At 31.6% G+C, this 22,630-nt stretch overlaps 1 protein-coding gene across 4 annotated transcripts in view; it reads right to left on the minus strand.

The window, feature by feature from the left end:
* ninaC (STKc_myosinIII_N_like and MYSc_Myo21 domain-containing protein ninaC) overlaps positions 1-1,544 on the minus strand; it is a 232,689-nt gene extending 231,145 nt beyond the window's left edge. For all 4 annotated transcript variants that reach the window (XM_085816858.1, XM_085816856.1, XM_085816857.1 and 1 more), the window contains exon 1: positions 925-1,544. In XM_085816858.1, the coding sequence (XP_085672984.1) occupies positions 925-1,096 (172 nt within the window). In that variant the 5' untranslated portion in view covers positions 1,097-1,544. The remainder of the gene's footprint in view (positions 1-924) is intronic.
* Between the last annotated feature and the right edge of the window lie 21,086 nt (positions 1,545-22,630).

The raw sequence follows: 22,630 nt of genomic DNA on the forward strand, positions 1-22,630 counted from the left end.
TAAATATAGGGATTAATCAAATGGCAAATAAATAATTAATTAAATTTATATTTCGCATGCTTAGGATCTGGAAAGAATGCTGTTAGTTGTCTTTTTATTTATTGAGATTGTAGTTTTGTAACAGAATAATATGCTCATCTTTGGTTTTTCTATAATAAAAGTTTAAGACTAATATTCATTAAAAAATCATAGCTATTAATAAGTCAATAACTTTTATAATTCCATATTATTTTGGCGGTATATTTATGAAAAAACCTCATTCATTTGCTTCCGGAATATTGAAGGAAGTCTGACATTACAGATCAAATTATTGTTAAATATGTAAACTAACTGTATCTATATCGCATCTTCAAAATGGCTTTGGAGCGTTTAAAAAAATAACAATAAGCAACTAGTCAGCAATCACACAAATACATTTTTAGAATACGTTCTTGCATTAAAGAACTGTTATCTGTTTGGAAAAAAATTATTCATTCTGTAGTGCAGCATATTTTGTTGCCATTCATTTTGTAGCAAAAGAACTCTAATTTTTTACAGAATTTGCCATTAGCGGTATTAATAGAACGTTTTTCACATATTTCAGTTAACAAATAAATAAGCTTCGTCAAAGAGTAATAAAACAAATTTAGATAGAATTTATAATTTGCAATCGCTTTATTAAGAGATTTAATAATTCTAACTAAGTAATTTGAAAATTAAATTAAGCTGCATAATTAGTCTTATATAGAATTATTCTTAACTAGAAAAGAAATGCAAAATTTCAATTTATAGAATTCTCTTTTTCTTAGAAACTATATATTAAGTTAAAACACTAAAGAATCAGATAGTTAAAACTTTAAAAAGTTACAAAATTACCTAGCACCTTTAAAATGATTAGCAGGTCAATAATAAAATATGAGAAATTTAAAGATCCAGAGGCTTTACCTTTTTGTTTATCTGTGGCAGCGTAAACTTTAGCGCAAGTTCCTACACCAAGTAACTCTTGAAGTTCAAATCTGCTACCAGGAGTCGGTAGTTCATCTAAGTGTATATGCTGACTTACGGGATCCATGGATTTCCTCCTCGTACCAGATCCTAGGTATGGTTCTTCCAACATTTTTCTTAAACGGTTTTCCAATTCAAAGAGCAGAAAACAGACGAGGAAAATTTGGGCTTCTTCACTTGTTACAGTTGCGTTTTTTCATACAAATGATGGCTATCTTACTGTTATAAATAATGTCTCCTTTGCGTTAAAGAGTGATCTTAGAATCAAAGAAGATGCTACTTATATTGGCATGAATAAGATGAGTCTTTAACGATATTAAGCAAGTTTAGAAGTATTTCTATGGTCAAAAAGACACAACAGTTACTTAAAAGTATATCTAAACGTTTTAAATAAATTAAGAGTTTTACTCTAATTTAAGTTATTGGAGACTGTATTTATGAATCAAGTAAGACAATTTACACAGAACAGCTGAGGGAAACAAATATTAGAGAAGAGCGGTGTTTAGACGGAAAAAGGGTTAGCAGTCGACCTTTTCACGCCAGTTCTGCTGTTTTGCGAGAGCAGGGAGCTGTAAGATTATTTGGAACACCGAGCCAAGACGCCAGTGTAAGGCTTCACTTTTCATTGAAGATTAAAGCTAAGGGACTTCGTAGAAATCTCACCAATAAACTAAAAAGTCCTCGAATAAAATCTATGTTTCAGTGAAGTGTTTATCATGACAATTGAACGATAGTGAAATCATGAAAAAAACGATATTAGTTGCCATTAATTCTTGTTGCTATATCACATCAAACATAACATTGTTTCTGCCAGATGTTGCTGTCCAGTACATTTTCTGCATAAGAATGGAAAAGCATTCAGAAGCGATGTCAATTGTAATGATTAGGAAATATTTATATATTTATTATATATTTCATTTAAGAAAGCAAAAAATATATAAGAATTTACCCGAAAAGGCTTTCAAAAGAAATCATTTATTACCTTATAAATATTTGCCATTTTAAACTTAAACCTAGTTAGCTATCTAATAACATTTGCTCAACCTTTCTTGTTCCATCGAATGATCATCTTCACAAACACTAATGAGAGAATACAAAGATGAGGTAAAACGTAACTAAAAGACTCATTAGACTACTTGTTGTAGCTTACAATTTCCAAACAACAAATAATAGCCACCTCCACTTGCTAAATTTCAACAACTCATGTGTTTGAATCAGTACAGTATACAATGTAATTTTCAAATACCAGCACGGCTCCAGCAAGTCATATTCTAACATTTCACTGTAACAAAAAGAAAACTCATTATCCAATCTACAGGTCAGATAACTAGAAATGTATTCTTCTCAAAATAACTATTTGTAATGAATTACCATAACACTCTCAGTAACTTATAACTTAAATCGATATTAACTTATTCTAATGAAGGCTGAAAAAGATATTACAAGAAAGAAATAGTATGGAAATAGAGTTTCAACTGAAATAAATATTATATAGTATTCACTATTAATTAAATATTAAAAACAATTAGCTTAAAATGTTCACAGGAATTTTTGTTCTTCACCTTAAAAGTAAAAATAATGTAAATGTAATCCATCATTGTTTCTCATATCTAGTAATTTTCCCATTTAAATTTCATTAATAACGTATATATATATATATATATATGCAAAAGTAGAAAGTAATAAATTGAAAATTTAAGAGACCTAGTTGATCAAAACCTTTATATATATGTATATATATATATAATAGTAATTATTTTAAAATTATGTATTGATGTAAATTAAAACCAAGTTATAGAAAAATTTCTGATAAATGTATGCTCTGCCATCTCTAGGCGGATGTTGGTTTTTGAGCTAACGATTTGGCAAATTCCATTCATTTAGTATCTCTAATTGCCTCAGAAACATTTACAAAATATTCGTGATTTTAAATTATTTTAAATAAAACCGGCCGAAACCTAATTAAGGCAAGTTATTGAAGAACTGAAACGAGGATTTAGGAATGAATTATTATGGATTTTTACTTGATAAATTCTCTGATAATGACTTATTTTATTGCAGATTGAGGGGTATATTTTGCTACAGCCTGCTCTTTAGAAAATTCTCTTCAAGTATAAAAACAAGGTGGTGGTCCTGTTTGAAATCAGCCTGAAGATTTTATGACGCAACAAAGTGGGTTTTTTATGAATTTTATAACAAAAAAAGGCCAGTAACCATAAAAACCATCATAGACTGGAAGCTGATAGAAATACATAAACATTTATCGCACAATCTGAAATGCCAGCTTTTATGATGCACTTGGATGTAAATGATTACCTCCACTTTCTACGCACTGCTTCAAATACATGACTAAGAAGCAACATAAAGAAAATCATAAAATTATGTACTCTGTTTACCCATTGCAATATAAAACACTCAATATTTTTTGATGGATAGCAAAAAAAATATTGCTATTTTTGTTGCAAATTAGAAAATTTTGTTGCAAAATATTATTTTTGTTGCAAATTAGAAAAATTTGCTTAGCGTTTCATAGGTTATCTGAAACTCCTTAAATAAAGCAAGGTAGCATACTAAGAGTGCATATTTAAATTAGTTGTGAAATGTAAGATCTGAATTTTGCCTGATTTCACTTAATGCTTTCATTTCCCTGGTTAAATCAATCAAGTAATTTAAGATTCTGTTCCATTTCATTGCGTAAAATAATATAAACCACACCGTATATATACTATAATGTAATAGCATTTATTATGTGTAAATATTTTGAATAAATATAGCGGTTACATCCAAACGTCATTAAATTTTACACAAGTCACAGGGAATTTTACTTTCTAAAGTAGAAAAATGTCTATTCTTGGAACTTAATTTTTATTTTGTTAAAACATAACAAGAAGTTAAAAACTTCTTCCTACGTGTCCTTTTAGCATGATGGACACACACGAGTATCTGTCCAATAATATCAAAAGTTCGGTTAGATTATTTTCTGCAGCATAATACATTTTCTGCTATTCCTTACTCCTAAAGTTCTTAATTTCTCTACAACGTAAAATAACAGTAATGTTAAAATTGCAATCAGAGTACCAATATAAATGTTTGTGATGTAGATTGAAATGTAGAAACAATCCTTGTATACACACACACACAAAAAAAAGTTCTGAAAGCTTTTAGATTTTATATTACGCCCGAAGGGGCGTTTTTTTAACGTTTCGTGTGTTACATTTATTTATGAAATATCATGTTCTTCGCACTTAAACCATAAATTCAACTCAATAGCAATATCACAAAATATTGAAAAGAGCATATCTTTAGATTTTCCGATGCACAGTCACGCGCATTTGGGATAAAAATGTTTTTTTTTTTTTTTTTTTTTTCGTACAGTGTTACCATTGCTCGTTTTAAAATCCTTGAGTTTTTTGTTAATCAAAAATTCGTTAAAATTTTACCAAGTATGGAATCCATAATAAAGCAAATTCCAAATTTGGGCTTCCAGAGGCCCACATTCTGGTGGAGACGTACGTTATTCAAAATTTGAAGGTTCTAGGTACCGTTGTTTTATCACAATGCGAGAAACATACATGTATTTATGCAGATTTTCCATTATTTAATTTCTTTAAACATAACAGAGGGCGAAAATATTTGGTAACAGCAATTTGAAAAGTGAAACGTACATATAAAGTTTTCAACACAAAATGGCTAAACGAAATTAATAGCTCTTCTGGACTAACATTCTCAGGGCTAAAAAACATTTTTTTAAAAATGAAAATTAATAAAAGGAAAATGTTAGCCACATTAATGATGTTTGGCAGGTAAAATCGGATCATTAGTAAGAACAATAGCGAAAACAACATGCATAATTTGAAGATTTAATAGCTAATAACGAGTTTCTGCATCTGGTTTTACTCAAATATTTTTTCACAGTCACACAGTGACAAAACTACTGAATTTTGTATGTGCAGCTGTAAGTTTTATTAAAGTGCTACAAATTCAGAACGTGACTGAAGACTTAATGCAATACAATGTAGTGGAAAAAAATTATTATTAAAATTAATTATTATTAAATTGTTAATTTTGTATTACTTATAAAACAAAAATTAAAACAGAAAATGTTAAATTTTTAGTTCTCTGAATAAGATATCCCTGAATAAGATCTCTGAATAAAAATAAGATAAGTTCTCTGAATAACATTCTGTTATCTCTTCATTTAATGTAAAAAAACTAGAATTCTGTTAATATCTGTATATGGTTAACTAGAAGAATATTAGCAACTCTCAAATTGTCACATAGTCAGTTCTACATCACAGTATGAATTATAATCGGGAAACTCTCTTTATCTTCATTTAATGCATGATTTTTTATTGCTTAAAATGAGTAGAAAGATAAAAATATTTTATCAGGTATCTGCAAACAGCTTTTTAGATTTCTAAATACTATAAAAGAAAAAATTACTCAGCTAAGTTCTACAATGCTTATATCTAAAGAGCTCTTAATTAATCACTCTCAAGGTCCTTTGATCTTCTTGAATGTGGCTTACTATTAACGTCAATGTTCCCATTTCTGAGCCTTAAATCCATTCCTTAAAAACGTAAGAAGGCAAAAGTGTGTATGTTTAAGGATGATCCGTCTTCCTTCGGCAGCAATCCTTTTATTAGTTGCCCCAAAATGTCCAAGTACCGCAATGACCGCTGAACACTAGTAGGTCGTCTTGAGCTTTTATCACTATAAATGGGTTGACTGCATGGGTATTACCATGGTTTTCGTTATGTAATAACGTAAAACTTCGTAACGTAGAGTTTCGCTTAGAAAGGCCTTTACGGATTTATTTTTCCGCAAATTGCCTTAACTGCGTTTGCCCATGATCATATAATCCAAGCCATTTTTATCCAGTTAAAACAAAAAAGTATACTAGGACATCGATACTTTTTATCCGATTCCTACTGATATTATATTAATAAATTTATGATAACCAAGCATAAACTCTCAGAAGTGCTTTTTTTCAAGAATATTTCAGTACAAAATTTCGTGAAGAAGTGAATGATCATTATTTTTTCGAATTAATATTTCAATAATCATCTAAATCACTTTTTAAACAGAAATGAAATGAGGCAAATAAACTTCAGAAGTAATGCAAATGCGTATAAAATGCATTACTGTTTAGTATTTTGTTGGAACATTTCTATTCTGATGAACTGTTATTGCTGTTGCGAACCCTTGCAATAAATCATTTCCTGCGCGTTACACTCTAACTTCTTCTGCAAGGGTTAATTATAAATAACAACATAATCATAAATTTGTACTGAGTTCCGTCGAAACTGCAGGTAGCAATAAATGTTATGTTTGTTTTTGTTAGATCTTACTTTGAATTTTTCACTTATTTACTAAAGTCTAGAGAAAAAGGGCAGGATTTTGTACTTAATAATACTACAAGGTATTTCTCCCGCCTTCTTAGCGTGACTTCTTGGTGTAATGGTCAGCACGCTCGGCGCGTATTCGATAGGTTCGAGTCCCGTTGCTTATTTTTCACATCTCCTGCTTCAAAAAATCCTAATGTTTCTGCAATACTGTTGTTATAAACGAAGGTCAAAAAGAAAAATTTTATGAATTTATTGATTTATTTAAAAAAAATTCAACACTAAATTACTCGAAAATATAAATTGAAATAAAGAAATTTTCTTATTATTTTAACTCAAATCTCTTAATGAATGACAGATTTAAGTGTTACATTTCATGAACTTCAACAATGCACTGATTAACATTTTTATCTTCATATATGTTTACAGCTACTTAAACTTTTATCTCTCTTTCTCTTCCCTGCTGACCAAGAAATAGCATTTGTAATAAGTATAGGGCTCCTTTTCACATCTTAAAAAGGACATATTCTGAGGCTCTTTTATGGAGCATTAAGTGAGTTTGACTGAAGGGCTTCATCTTTACCCGTCCTAGCTGGATGGAAGCCTTTTAGGTTTCAGTACAGGCGCACCACTCCTGGCGATTTCAGTTACTTCTTTTTATACAAAGCATCTTAGGCAAAATGGTAATTTCATTTCATTAGCTCCAGCGAATACATAACAACATTTTGTTAATGTTGCCATCAGTATGTCTTATCAGAGATAAATTCCAGAAATATTGCATTTTCAGATTTGCTGAATGATTCGACAAAAATGTGTTTTTAAAAAATCTGATGTGGACTCCATATGACTTCCTTTACGGAATATTAAATTTTACAAAGTTTTTGCTTCACTTTATTTAAACTTATTTCCTTGAATTACTGTAACTCATTTAACTTATTCTAACTTAACTACCTTAACCTAATTTAATTAATTCTAATTAGAATTATTCTAACTTGAGTTATAAACCGATCTTTGAAGGCAAGTTGAAAAGAACATAAAAAAAAATTCAAATTTTAAAATGAAATAGTCCGGTCAGTTTTTGTCGCACGGGAGTCTAATTTCTTATATTTTTTTATTTTTCATAAAGAGTATAAAACTTTCTCAAATATAAGTAAAGGAATCCGTAGACCTCATTAAAAGTCAGGTTTCGTTATTGCCCAAAATTAATTTTGCTTTAAATCTGACATTTTCAAAACATGAATATTTTGGTCATTTAAAACACTTCTGTATTTTTGAATCACTTCATTTAAACTTGTTTCCTCGAATTACTTTTACTTAATTAACCGATCCTTTAAGGCAAAATCAAAATGACATAAAAAACTGCAAATTTTGGAATTAAATATCCTGGTCAGATTTTGTCGTATGGAAGTCAAACTTCATGTAATTTTATTTTTCCATAGCCAGTATGAAAATTTCCCAGATATAAGTATAAGAACCGGGAGACTGTATTAAAAGTTAGGTTTCGTTATTTGTCCATAATTGATTTCGTTTTAAACATGATACTGCCAATGTTCGTCATTTAAACACTTGTATACGTTTACAAGTGCAGAGCTCTCTCCAGCGTGGTATTGTAAAGATATTAAGTTATTTTGAAGCATCAGATGTGAAACATGTAATGCCCTTGCCGGGATTCAAACGCTGTAACTCTCGAATACGTGTCGTCGAGTATGCTTCCAATTACACCACGAAGGCATGCGGAAGGACGGGAGAAAATACCATATGGTATCTTAGGGCTGATAATTATTCTTCCGCAAATTGCTCTTTCCTTTCTAAATCATTCCAAATTGATATAGTTGAAATATTCAGTCGTCTCTCCGTTTTCAGTCTGCGGCGTATTACTCTGCGTTTATTTTGCTGCGCACGAAGATGCTTGGTCCACCAATTAAGAATTTCTTTGTTTGTCTGCTTGAAAGTATTTCTTCACTGTATTACCTAAAGTGCTTACATGTGAGGAAATACTCCCAAGCAGACAAGTAAAAAAATTATACACTCTTAATTGGTGGACCAAGAATCTCCGTGTGCAGCAAAATAAATGCAGAGCAGTATGCCGAAGATTTAAAACGGAGAGACGACTGAATATTCCAACTACTACTTTAGAATTATTTAGAAAAGAAAGACCAATCTATAAAAGAATGATCATCAGCCCTAAGATTCGAAGCTGGACAGTCTACTGTACTAAAAATAGACATATATGGCATTTTCACAATATTGTTACCAAAACAGTTAAGCAAATCATTCTTTAAGAATCCGTGCTGACATATAATGCAACAAATGGCATAACAGAAGCACTCAACAATAACCTTAATCCAGTTTTCCCAACGGACTGTCCTTCAGAAGATGCAGCAAAGCAACAGCGTATCCGTGCAAACAATACAGCAGTCAGCACTTCAGATGATAAAGCACTCACAAAACTAAAAATACAACATATTTTAAAGAAACTTCCTTTAAAGAAAGCACCTGGGCCAGACGGTGTAAATTATGCAATAATCACAATTATTTATTAAAATTTTCCAGCATTTGTTTTAGTTTGCTTTAACAAGTTTTTACATGCCGGCCTCTTTCCCACTGATTTAAAAGGCAGGTGAGTTGTATTTTACCTTAAACACAACAAAGAACCTAGTAGATCGCATTCCTACTTCCAATATACCTGGTTTCAACGATAGGAAAAGTATATGAAAAACTTCTAGTCAACCAACCTACCATCACCGACACAAAGGCAACATGATCAGCGTACGCCAATACCGCTTTACAGAAGGGAAATCCACCACGCATGTAATCTTGATTATGAAAACTACATCTTGGAGAACAGGCACAATGGCTACCACATAGTCATCCTCAGTATCGATCTTAAGAGTGCATTCGATATCTTGTGTTGGCCAATTATTAAACCTGTACTGAAATAAGCACGATACCCAGCAAACATACATAAAGCCTTCACTAGTTATCTCTTGAATCCAGCGCAGATGGTCGTGCATAACAATGCCATCATACAACAGACAGGAAGATGCTCACACAGATCACGTGCTGATTCAGCCTTACGGAATCTGACCTTCAAAAGAATTGTAACTACTACATGGTCTGAGCACGCATAAGTAATAGCTTACGTAGATGATGCCGCCTTCATAGTCCGTGGGAAATCCAGAAACGAGATGACAATACATGGAACTCTGACCTGTCAGTAGTTCTAAGATCTTTGCAGTGCCTTGAATTTAACCATCTCAGAAGGCAAATCCAAGGCCCTCATAATTCCGAAAAAGCGAGTCAAGAACAACAATAGTCCAGTCACACAATTAGCAACAGCAGGATTAAAATCGCGAAAGAATTAAAATACATGTATCTTACGTGGATTCGAAGACTGACTTGGATTCCCCACGTTAAGGAACTCAAGCAACGTACTAGCCCCATTGCGCAAAAATTCCGACAGTTCCAAGGAAACAATTAGGGACTAAATTTACCCATTCAAAAGACTCTTTACTCAATTGTCATAGAAAGAATGGTTACATGTGTTGCTCCAGTCTGAGCACAGTCGATGCAAGGAGGGAAGTGAAACATCTTCTCAGTATCCAGCGCCCATTTTCCCCAAACATACAGCAACTGCATCGATTAATCTGTTGGAATACCTAACACCACTGCATGTTCGTGTTGCGCAAGAAGCATTAACCCAATCATTATTTGATCTTCGTATTTCATCTTCATTCATTCATCATTTGTATTTAATATTCGCACTCCCACAAGCTTCTTCGATGAGTGGCATTATCCAAACAATTCCGAAGTGACGATGCTACATATTCCTCCAGCACTTAAAGGGCAAGGTATAAACATACATATGCACCCTCGTAACATCCCGAGCAGCAACACCCCGATTACATACACGGATGGTTTGCGTATGGAAGACAAATTTGCAGCGCATTAGTTCTCCAGCATGGTGAAGAAACCTTTCATCTATGGAAGCAGCGACTAAGCGACAATCAAACATCAAACATCATCGCATCACGCTCTCCTGTGTGAAAGCGCGTGCAGATGAGAATAGAAAAGAAACTGCTGGCAGATTAGGAAAGGCGGTAACATCAGGAAATATTCAATATCTCCAACCAGCACTTTGGCCCCATTCTGAAGAAATAACACATCTAAAATGACAAACAGAGTGGCGTGAATGTGAACATGGCCGCCTCAAATATTACTATATCACACAAGTGGAGGACAAACCCAACATCACCTCTCCGCAATTAACAAGATTTACTAGAGGACATAGTCCCTTTACTCAATATTTTAATAGGCACAGCGTTAGCAACACTACCACTGTCCTTCTGGAGAAACTGATACCCTAGACCATTATCTTACCAGTGCCCATCTGTCACAGAACTCAACTTTAAAATTCCCAGTAACAATACACAAGCTTTTCTGCAAGTTTATGGTAAAACAAAATTAACACTGGTATCAAGGATCTCCCAGATTGTCGACAAGCTTGCAAAAATTGAAGCTGACCTATGTCTCGCTATATAATTTTTTAAAATTTTATTTTACCTTTTTTTAAAGGGAGCTAATAAGAACAGTAAGGGGAGTAAAATTTAATATTCATTCAATTTGTTTCTAGAAATTTAACTCTCTGTGCTATTACTATATTTGGATGTCGCTCAATATACATTTGTAAATTTCTGGAAAGAGTGTGAAGTGTTTTCTTTGTAAAGTGCATTTGTAATGCGTACTGTCGTAAGTGTATGTTCTGCTGTAATTAGAGTATGTTAAATAATGTAATAATAATATAAATTATGTAATTATGCTCTGAGTCACAAAGGCTAAAATATCTTACCATGTTATTTGATGTATCGCCTAATGCTAGATATGTGGGTATGCGAGACTATACCACATAACCACTTGGTAGAATGATGGTGTTTCCGTCTTTAATCAACTGTCAGCTGCAATTTATTTAAACCTTTTTTCTTCTATTATTCGAATTTAAGTTAACCAATTCCTCAAAGCAAGTTGAAAATGACTTCGAAATTGTAACTTTTAAAATCAGATACTATGATCATCAATTTCGTCATTTTAAACACTTGGGATTGGAAGTATGTGGTTACGATCAATGATTGTGAAGTAAAGGCCGGGTAAGGACTTTTAAGCAGGGTATATATATATATAAGTTTGGTACTGCCGTATGAATAGAAAAGTGTGTGCAACTAGATGTTATAGTAGTCCCATATAGAAAACTTTATCGTTCTAAGACTAATAGGTTTGAGATATGTGAGATACATACATACGTACGTACGTACGCATGCATAGTCATTAAGAAAAAAATTCTCTTTTGAATCCATTTTAAATCAGTTTAACAATTCGGTTTGAAGAAAATAGTCTTTTATTTTCTCCATAGCTACAGACATCACAGGGGCTGAGTGGTAAAGTCGCTGAACGCTGGTAGTTCAGTCCGGGTTCAAATGCCGCGAACGGGTTGGCTGCATGGGCGTTTTCGTGGTTTTCCCTATGTGTAACGTGTATACGCACCAGTTTCCCTTAGAAAATCCTCCACGAAGGCTTCCCTCCCTTTAGACAGATAGCCCTCGAGTGCTTTACTATAATCAAATAAACCAAATCGTACAGACATCCCAAACAGAAAGTCGTCCTAATGGATTCGAGAGCGTTCAAAATAGATATTTCTACTGAAATATGATACCCGAAATTCTTGATTACGATACGTCCTTTTTACTGCGTGCAAGGAAGTGAAAATTACTTTCTTTTGTGACTTGATAAAGCAGTATGTATAACACATCAAAGCAACATAAAACTAAAAAAAAATAATATTTAGTGTTTAATGAAGCATTGTAGTAAATAGTAATATTGGTCTGTCTTATTTTAGGAAGAATTCGAAGCATGATAAAATAAAATAAATTCTCAGAAAAGAAAGAAGACAATTACATAATTATGTTTTCAATACGTGCACGCTAATATTGAAGAGTTATTATTTTAAAAAGAGAATTTTGGTTAATTTCTGTATGGTCTCCAACGTATGATTCACAGACGCGCGAAGATGCATGAAATCAGTGAATGAAATAAAATTTACATGAAATAAAATCTGATTTCTACAATCAATAGTTTGAAGAACAGGAACATTATTCAGCTGAAATACTAATATTCTATAAAAATTTTAAATGGGATTAAAATTAAAAATTGATTTTTTAATTTTTATCATTATTATTTAAAAATGATTTTCCTTATTTCTCCTGCCCTCTCCTGGAATACTTAAATGCAGTAGGAAATAAAAATTAGGTATAAAGAGGTGTCTGTGGAGCTGAATTAAGAGCGAATGCGATATTTATCTTAATGAAGAAATAAATGCGCTTTATTTGCTAAGAATCTTAGTACCATGGGGAAGTTAAGTGTTGCAAATGAAATTTTCTTCACATATTTTGCATTCGATATGTTCATTTTAAGATACAGTTGTTTTAAATATGGGCTGGAATTGTTTAAATTTCTGATTAAGCAATCTTTTAATATAATTTTACATTAATATCGTAAGTAGTTACGTGAGCTGTGTATTTTAGTCAGACGCAGTCTTTCGTGTTTAAAGTTTCTATAAATTCAAGTCGAGGGCATATTCTCTTAGATTATTTTGACCTAACTGACTACTCAATAATGGCAATTCATTATGAGACAGAGAAGAGTTTTATGGATAGGTAATAACAGCGGTTAAGATGCTATGCGTTTAAAATTTTACACAAAATTTCCACTTATATGACCATTCATAAAATCAATAAAATGTCCAATTTTGTTTTTGATTTATGAACTTACATTTTTTTATTTAAATCATTAATGAACTTATAGTCTTACAATAGACGGTATAGTGTCCAGACGGTGTAGTGGTTAGAGAAGCCTGACTGCAACCCCGAAGGCCCTGGATTCGAATCCCGGACAAGGCATAGATGTAAAATTGTCCCTTCAATGAGAAGTAGCGGTGACCGCCTTCACAATAAAATGGCCACCACATTTGGCCTTAGTAGAGGCAAATGCCGTTATAGGCAAGTCTCCGCCATTGGGAAAAAAATAATCAATAATCTTACAATAAAAACTAATGTTTATACAAGGTAATTCAGAAATATCTGGCAAATGTTTTTGAAAGGAGAGGGGAATTTCAGTTCCACTAGGGGGCACGGAAACAAACACATTTTGTAATGGAATGTCAGCTTCGAAATGGCGCGTTGAAGTGAGATAGTGCTGTTGAGTGGTAAGTAAATGCATTCTGTGGGCACTAACTGTCATTTTCGTCCTTGTTTTAAAGCGATATTAATCGCTACAAGAATACGGAGCTCGTCGATACGCATTTAACTTTGGGTTTGCAGATGGAAACGGAGTATTTGCTGAAACGTGGTGCTCGAAATTCATTCTGTATATCTCTTTTAAACTTAGCCAAAAATCTCATAGATAAAAGACATATCAGTGAGATTCGCGTTCGTGTATTAATGCGTATCGCTTGAACAATTTTTGCAATCATAATGCTTTTGCCTATTGCTCAACAGCATCATTTCAACACATGCATTCCGTTATAAATTCTAATTATTTCGGTCTTTTTTAAATGCAATATTTTTGATTCAACATTAAATAATTTTTATTTATTTCATGCTACATGTTATATATAATTTGAATGAGAGCAATTTGGTTTGGAAATATGTTTCTGTAAAGAACAAAGCGCAATATTTTGTATTTTTCTGCGTAAATAACTGAAACATTTAAAAAAAACTCGATATAAATTTATTAAGCACAAAAAGTAATTTACATACCAAAAACGTATAGCCTAAAGCTGCTTATTTTAGATATTTTGAAAACTGTAGTCTGTTTCATAAACCAAAGTAAAATGTTATAATTCACTTAAGTTACTTCCAAAGTAAGTCATTTGTAAAAGCTTAAGCATGTTATCTAGTCAAAGTAATAAATCTGAAGTTACAACACACAGCCTTAAAATTAAAGCAAGTTTAATTCTTGCTGAAATTAACTAAACCTGTCTGTCAGCCCTAAAATTAAGTTAAGTAATTTTCCTTAATTGCATTTGCAATTCCAAATTAAACGAAAAGTAAAGTCCTGTCTTAAATTAAACCGACAGTTCTAAATTAGCCAGGTTTACAAATTGAATTTCCTATTTCGAAACAAAGATAACGTAAGTTATGCTTCTTTATCTACTTACGGGATAATAAACAATCCCAGTCTCTAATTGTTTTAGAGACTGCGCTATGAAGTTTGATGCAATGGAAAAATAATTATAAATATTTCATTTATATGCAGAAGAATATTTTAGCAATATTGAGATAGGAATCTATTTCTGATCCAACTCTAAATCAAAAACACAAGACTGTGACTAAGAGGAAGAATACTCGAATTTCACAAGGTATATATTTCATTAATTATGATAAAAATTATGAGAAGAATTTCAAAACTTAAAAAAAAATATACTGTTATGTTTTTTTCCTAATTGATCTACTTGTGTCCGTGATTTTCTATGCATTCATGGTGTGAAACAATTTTCTGGGCACTCTTTTGTAGCCATGCTTATCAGTGGCCGAATTGTAGCCTAGACTTAAAAGTGGTTAGAGACTCTTACTGCCGTACCCAGCCGCTGAAGGCATGGATGTAAATTGTCTGTTCCTTCATAGGAGGGAACGGGGGTCGTCTGTTATGTGCCTTCATAATAAAATGACCACCGCTTCTGACCTTAGTAATGGCCAAACCCTAAATGGTTAGTTTCCGCCATTAAAAGAAAATTCGGTGGCCGAATGAATAGGACAAGCTGAATACTCGCAGTCCATTCTAGGTTCGGTTACCGAAAAAGCTTTTGTCTGCAAAGGGTTTTTAGGCTTTTCTATTCGTAATGTGTACACAGACAATTGTTTGGAAATTATTTTCTATCTGTAGGATGAGCTGCTATATAGCTAATTAATTAAATTATATGGAAAAAAAAATAAACCACAATTCTTTGTTTTGTAAATCATTGCTGAACAGTTTCAGTAAAGAATACGTATTGTTCGAGAATCAGAAATACTCTCATCATTAGACATCATCATTTGTTAAGCTAAAAATGATATACCCTCAAGAAAACTAGTATATTGCAATAAAATTTCCATTCCTAGTTCCAAACTCCGACCAACTTCTCAATGAAATTTCAATAATAATAGAAGTTTATATAACACACATAAAAATTAAAACATTAAAAAATACATGTTTTATAATTATGAAGTAATTTTTGTCCCATGCGGTATAAAAGGGTTAAACATAAACAAAATTAGTTCAAATAAATTAGTTCTATGAAATATATAAATAATCTAATTTCAGTAATGACGTAGTATGACGTAGCTATTAGCTTAAAATAGCTACGTCTACCCCATGTAGTCTTCCGTTATGGAAGGAAAAATATTGTGACAATAGAAATATATGAACTGCTGAAACACGAGGGTCGGCTTTTATGCCTTGCGAAAGTATGTATCCTATTAAAAATATGATATTTCATTTGGAGTGATTTAATAGTAAAACAGCAACTGTTGTTTGAACAAAGGCTTTTAAGTAGTGGTTCGATTGTTATTTATAAACAAGAAATCACAGCAATTTATGTTTTGTCAAATACTCTTGAATAAAAATAAATGAAAGAAATGTAATGCAGTTTGGATTAGATCTAAGCCTCTGTTGTTATCGGCTAGACTATATTCTTATTTACATATAAAATTAGAACTACTTCCAAAGTAAATTGAAACTATCTGAAACTTGATTGTAAAATATCAGTCACAAACAGATGTTTCTGAAAGTAAAGCAATGAATGCCTTAAAAACACCATTAAAACTCGTTAAGTCATAAACTAACTATTTTTCTTGGAAAATTTATTTTAAAATGGTATATTCTCCCTACTTTTTGCATGCCTTCGTGGCGTAACTATAGCACACTCGACACGCATTCGAGAGGTCCAGGTTCGAGTCATGTGGAAGGCATTGCTCATTTTTCGTGTCTTCCGCATCAAAACATCCTATTGACTCTACAATGGAGCCCGAACTAAAAGGTGGTGGATGATGATGCTACCTTCACCACCAGGATTTGCCGACTGGGTTTCCGAATCCCGAATAACCCTTTAAAAAGGGAGAATATATAAGGTATTTTCTCCCTCCGTTCTGCATGCCTTCGTGGTCTAATGGTAGCACACTCGGCGCGTATTCGTGAGGTACAGTTTCGAGTCCCGGCTAGGGCATTGATAAGTTTTCGCGTCTCCAGTTTAATGTTTCTACAAGGGAAACTTTACAGTTATGTCTAAAAAGGAATTACATAATTTATATTAAACATAATTTGTTTTCGCTTTCAGGATTAAATATATTATTTAATGTATGTTAAATTTTATAAATAAAAAATTCAATTGTTGAAGGAGAAAAAAAGATATTTTCTTGTCATAGAATATAATTATGTTGTACTGGAATGATAATGAAAATAACAGATGAGAAAAAATGCTTCAGTTGTCTTTTATGCATCACGTTTTTCATACTTATTTCTAAACTTTAACTGTTCGCACTTCAATTTGAAGCCATTAATATTCCTGAGATTTTTTTTGTAGTATGAATATTATTGCCAATGCAAGTATATTTTTCAGGTGCTATAAGCATATTTTTCTTATAAAATTGTGTTTCGGAAATCATTTGTATGGCAAATTTTTTCTACTTTTTCCCTAACTTCTCTTTCGAAAACAATTTTCATAAATCTATCGTTTCGCATTTCAATAATTTAGCTTGAAAAACCTTTCTGTGTATTTGAATTTTATAAACCGTGTCTATAAATCTGCATTTTGTGAATGATTTTCAGAAATATGAATTTTATAAATTTTAGTTTCGAAAATTCTTTTATTTTGTCATAAAAATCCTTATACTGAAATACAAATTTGTATTTGTACTTTCAAACCACTTTTTTTAAACCATAAATCTGAATAAGTCTTAAAAATGATATTGAATTGTAGAATGACAGATGTGAAAAACCAAAGTAAAAATTACTTTTGCTTAAACGTGTATATTTGTTAAGTTAATGTATAAAAGGGCAAGAGATTTGTTTTTGCTTGAATAAAAAATGAACCTTGCAGTATCTTTACATTTACAACCAATAATTTGGGCAACGTGGAAAAATCGTATTTTACGTTACAAAATATTTCTTAAAATACTGCATAACGTTTAACTGCGGGTGGACCAAAGAATTTTTTATCAACATTAATTTTTTTTCATTTAAAGAAAAAAAGGGATATAAAATAGAACTTATGACCTTTTTTCTTTTTGGCAAGTGTTCGCTAAAAAAAAAAAAAAAAAAAAAAAAAAAAACAACTGAAGTGTCCTAATTTCCCTAGTGTGTGCTTTTAAACGCATTCGGGTCTAAGAGGGGTAGAATTATAATTTAAGTTTCTAAGGCTGAGTTTGTTATATCTTTTAATCTTAGTTGCAGCTTAAAAAGTATGAATATTTCATAAAGAGACAAAATTGTGAGCAATATCTTAGGACGAAGAGAGAATTATATTTGTCGCATAGTTTTATCTTATATGTTTTATGGAATAAAAATTCAGGCTATGTTTAAAATTTCATAAACTGTCTTTGTAAGCAGACAGCAGTATATTATCACTAAATGCCTATTTTGTAAACCTTAAAATAAATTATTTAGGTGTATAAATAATGGTAAAATTTCTTTAACAACTCTTCATTCATAAACGACGAGTTAGCCCAATACTGTAATATTTGTTATTTTCCTAAAAAAGTATTTCAAAAATTCATATCTTAAGATTATATCTTATGTATTAAGAATAAAACTATAATTCTTAATATTTATATTTACATAATTAAAAAAAGCTAACTGTATAAAAAACATAACTGCAATTACAACATTAATTAAAAATAATTTATTTTATTTCCTTCAGATTGTTTTGCTAGAGTCAGTAAGGCGATAGTATATTTAAGAACCAAAGATTTTGCAAATTTGTTATGACATAGAATTCCTATCTGTCTCAAGAAGAATGTAATGTTGGAGGATATTTTAAAGAAAACAGGCTCATGTTTACGTTACACATGCGGAGAAACATGAAGACCTATGCAAATACGTTTTGGCTTTAACTTAAATCAGGTCGAACGACCAATTTACAGTGGTCTTTTTGAGTTTGGCCATTGCTTGAGCGAATTTCCACAGAAGAATTAAAATATTTGCAATGACACCTTCGAGAGTTCGGGTACCAGCACGAAGGTCACCTCTATTGTGTTGGTGATCAGGTATAAGTCTTCACATACCATATCTCACATAATTTGCAGAATGTTTTTATAAGTATTTATAATGATATCAGTGGTGACAAAACAATAATAATATTATCTCACAGAGGTGAATAAAAATAATACTATTTCTTTGTCATAAAATATCTAACAGCCTTTTTAAATATATCGAGTCATATTCGGACTGTCTTCATGAAACATCACACACAAGAGCTTGAGTAATTTCAGAAGCTCCAACGATTCTGTTCCTCGGTTTATCTGCATTCCTTATTCATATGTTAAAACATTTGACTCGAATTCCTCTGAAATAGTTTATATACTTCAAAACTGTTTCTCGACAAGTTCTCTAAATTTCGAGACATAAATCGAGACTTGTTTATAGTGAAGCCTACTTCATTTTGACGTTTATGTTTCTGGGTTACCAAGCGTGTAATAAGGGTCACGTCATAGAGAATGGAGAGCGGGTACTCTCAAGACACAGGAATGTTGCCAGCGATGAAATTTTCTGACTATATTTCTAAAGAACTTTCATATTCTGTGTTATTTATGAGGTTAACTGTAGATTATTACGAATTCCTGAAACATGATTTAATGGTAGAGTTCATAGATTAAATATTCTGTAAGTATATAGACTTATCGAATATTTAAGCAATAACATCTGCTACACAGGTTCAAAATAACGTAGACTAAATACGACTTTCTCTCCTCACACGTTTAAAAGAAATTTTGACCATAGCAAAACGTCTTCTATTTAATACTTAACAATTGTGAAGTAAACGCTATTTGTGAAATTAAAACAAGGTATTCGCTCCTAAAATTTTAAAGCTTTACTTTGGGTCGATAGTTCTTATTTTAAGTTTTTCATTTTTCACTATTGTCTTCCAGCTTTGCTTAGTTCTAAGGAGCATGAAACTTTAACCAGAATTTAAAACGATTAAGGCCTAAAACGCGTTTAAGTTTGCTAAACTTCTGTTATTTACTTTGAAGTCTGTGTTATAGTTCTACTTTATGCCAAAAATTACTTGAATTTTAGTTATTTGATATATATCTAGTAGTCATAAATTGTAACAAACATTTAGCCCCGCGCGTGTTTTTTTTTTTTTTTTTGTTCATATTAATTAACCCGTATTTCATTACTGAAGTTCTCTTATTGACTTTGAATCATGTGTTCTAATCATGTTTCAGCAAAATACTAAATTTTATTTTAATTCATTCATATATATTATACAAGTTAATAAAATTTCCAGCTTCGCGAGTTTTTTATTTATTTATATTAATTAGCCTGTATGGCGTTAAATTGACGACAACAGTAACGTTCAACCATGTAGTGAGTTAATAAGCAAAATAAATTTAATAAAAGTTTTGAAACTCATTTAATTAAAGCAATCAACGTTCAATGAATGAGTGAAAGATATTTATGTTAAAAACATTAAAAAAGAAATATCAAAATTGAATACAATAATATACGGGAAACAACTATGAGATTTTATGGAAATAACCCCTGTATGTGTTTAAAAGATGAAGAAAATGAAATAGTTGAAAAAGATGCATATATGCAACTTTAGAGTAAGAGCTGGAGATATATAGATAAGTTTTTGTATAAAAACTTTAAGATCTATTGAAAAGGCACAGAAAAGTTACCAAAAATAGTTATATGTTATTAAACATAAGGAATTAAAAAGCAAAGAAAATATCATAGCCAGTTTGTACTCGTATATAATTTTTGTAACTGACCAACGTTAATCACGTAACTGATCACTTTATTCCGCTTGGTTTCTAAATGTTGCCAGATTTCTTATGATCTCATGCACTTTAGTGAAATATTTTAATAAATTTATTAACAACAGTGTATAAAACAGAACTGCTGACTACACACTAAACTAGCAAAGTAATCAAAGGTTAAACAGAAATAATATCTTTTCCCATGCTTTCATGTTACGTGTAACTCCCCGTTATATATATATATATATATATATATATATATATAAAACAGTTATTTAAATCCTGTATTGACACGACCGTCTATTTTATACCGATAAAAGAAGACACACTCAGGAGTATTTATAACAGTTCGCTTTAGATGACTTGAACAGCATTTCAAATGATGGTTTTTAGATAATACGATAATACAGACAATTTAAACCACACCGAGGTTAGCAGTTTCGTTAATAATAAATGCGCGTATGATTGAGATGGAATTAATTAAAAAATTGGACTCGTTCTGTTTCTTCCATTCCGAGCTTCTTCTTATACAGTTTGAGATGTGTTAAAAATGATACACCATACAACTATATGTGGATTTTCTCCGATATCTATAATTCTAACCAGTGTTTGAATGCTTGGATAAAGGTAGGTGATAGAGATAGTGTGTCTATATTATATATTCATAACCTCTTTTTTGGCAATGAGGGATGGTGCTCTGTTTACAGAGGGTACTGCTGATACAACTATTGCCAGCTTTAATCTCACCTTTCCATCAGAATTCGCTTCTGTTTGCAAGTGTATGGTACAAAATATCTGGAGTACTACAGCTATTCAAGACTGGTACAGTGGTAATAGCGATAGAGGTTAAAACACATCTAAAAGTGCTAAAGTAGTTCAAAAGGCTCTCTCTAGATTTCTCAGTAGACATCATAAGTGTCTCAAACTCTATCGGTATCGTCAAACCTTTCCCATTTGCAATAAATGCAGCCTGGGCAAACAATCTATGTAATCTTTCTGTCTACGTTAATTTTATTAGAATGGAATTGCTTGCCAGTCCTCTCCTCTTTTCCGATTTTTTATGGATTAGTTGATAAGAGGACATAGTATGTCAGTGTACTATCCGACAGGATTAGAAGCAACACCGACAAAAATAACAAATAACTGTTACAAACACTATTCCGTTAACACTAAGTGATCAGGAATAGCCTTTAATTTACAAAATATTTGTAAATATAAATTTTTATTGTTATAATACTTACTTACATGAATAATAACATTTGAGATAGTGTGTTATGTGAAGAAATTGTGTCTTAAATAAGATACCATTCAAAACAATCACCGCTAGATTCTCCAAACGCTAGATTCTATTATCATCACCAAACAGGGGGTCTTCAAGACAATTATTTTATATTTTTAAGGAATATGGATATTTTTCAGAAGTGGTAATTTAGGAGAGACTGTCGTCAAGAAATATTTCTCTACATAATATTATTCCATAACGCCTATGCCTAAAGTGTGACTAGACAGATTTTAAAATTTAATCTAATAAGATTACTATGTGAATGCGTACTACCCGTGCATCAGCTGAACACTTTCAAAAATTTGTCAAGATTGCTAAAGCAAGAAACATTCAGTATTTATTTCCTTTAATTGTTTTAAAAATGCATTTATATATTTCACCAATATTTCTTGAAATTTAAAGAATTCTAGAATAATAGGCGAAGCATGAACAAATGTAACTGCAGTGTCTTTGCGACTTAAAATCTACCGAGTAAAATGTTTTCCTGAAGAATTGTGGTAAAAGAAAAAGGTACGAGGCTCACAGATTCGATCCTCTGGGGACACTCTGTCAAAACGGAGATGGAGCTCAAGCGTATAGCTCTTATGGAATTTACCAAACTCAAAAGCGACTCCTGAGGAAAATCCGAGCACCCACTCAACACGCAGTATAAATAATCTAACAAAAATTCTTTGAGATTAAGTGGCTAAAATTTTATTTTATTTGCGGACAGGCAAAACGAAGAACGCACAACATTATGGATTAGGAAAGTCCTAGACAGAATGGAATAGTTTTAACGATGTGAAGGGATAAAAACGTTAACAGATATTAAAGTAGCTGAAATTACAATGAAAGTATTTTTGAGAAAAGAATGCATAAAATGATATTTAGGAAGAAAAATAAGCGAAAAATATCAGTTTTGAATTTTTTGTAACAGAGCTTTTGGGCATCACAAATATTATAGGTAAACATACAATCTTTTTATTGAAAACCTGAATAACCTTCAGTACAGTTTAAACACATATTTTATC

This window comes from Stegodyphus dumicola, chromosome 5, assembly GCF_044657685.1.
Source record: "Stegodyphus dumicola isolate Sdum_Otavi_A_Nest chromosome 5, ASM4465768v1".
NCBI classification, from domain to species: Eukaryota; Metazoa; Arthropoda; class Arachnida; order Araneae; family Eresidae; genus Stegodyphus; species Stegodyphus dumicola.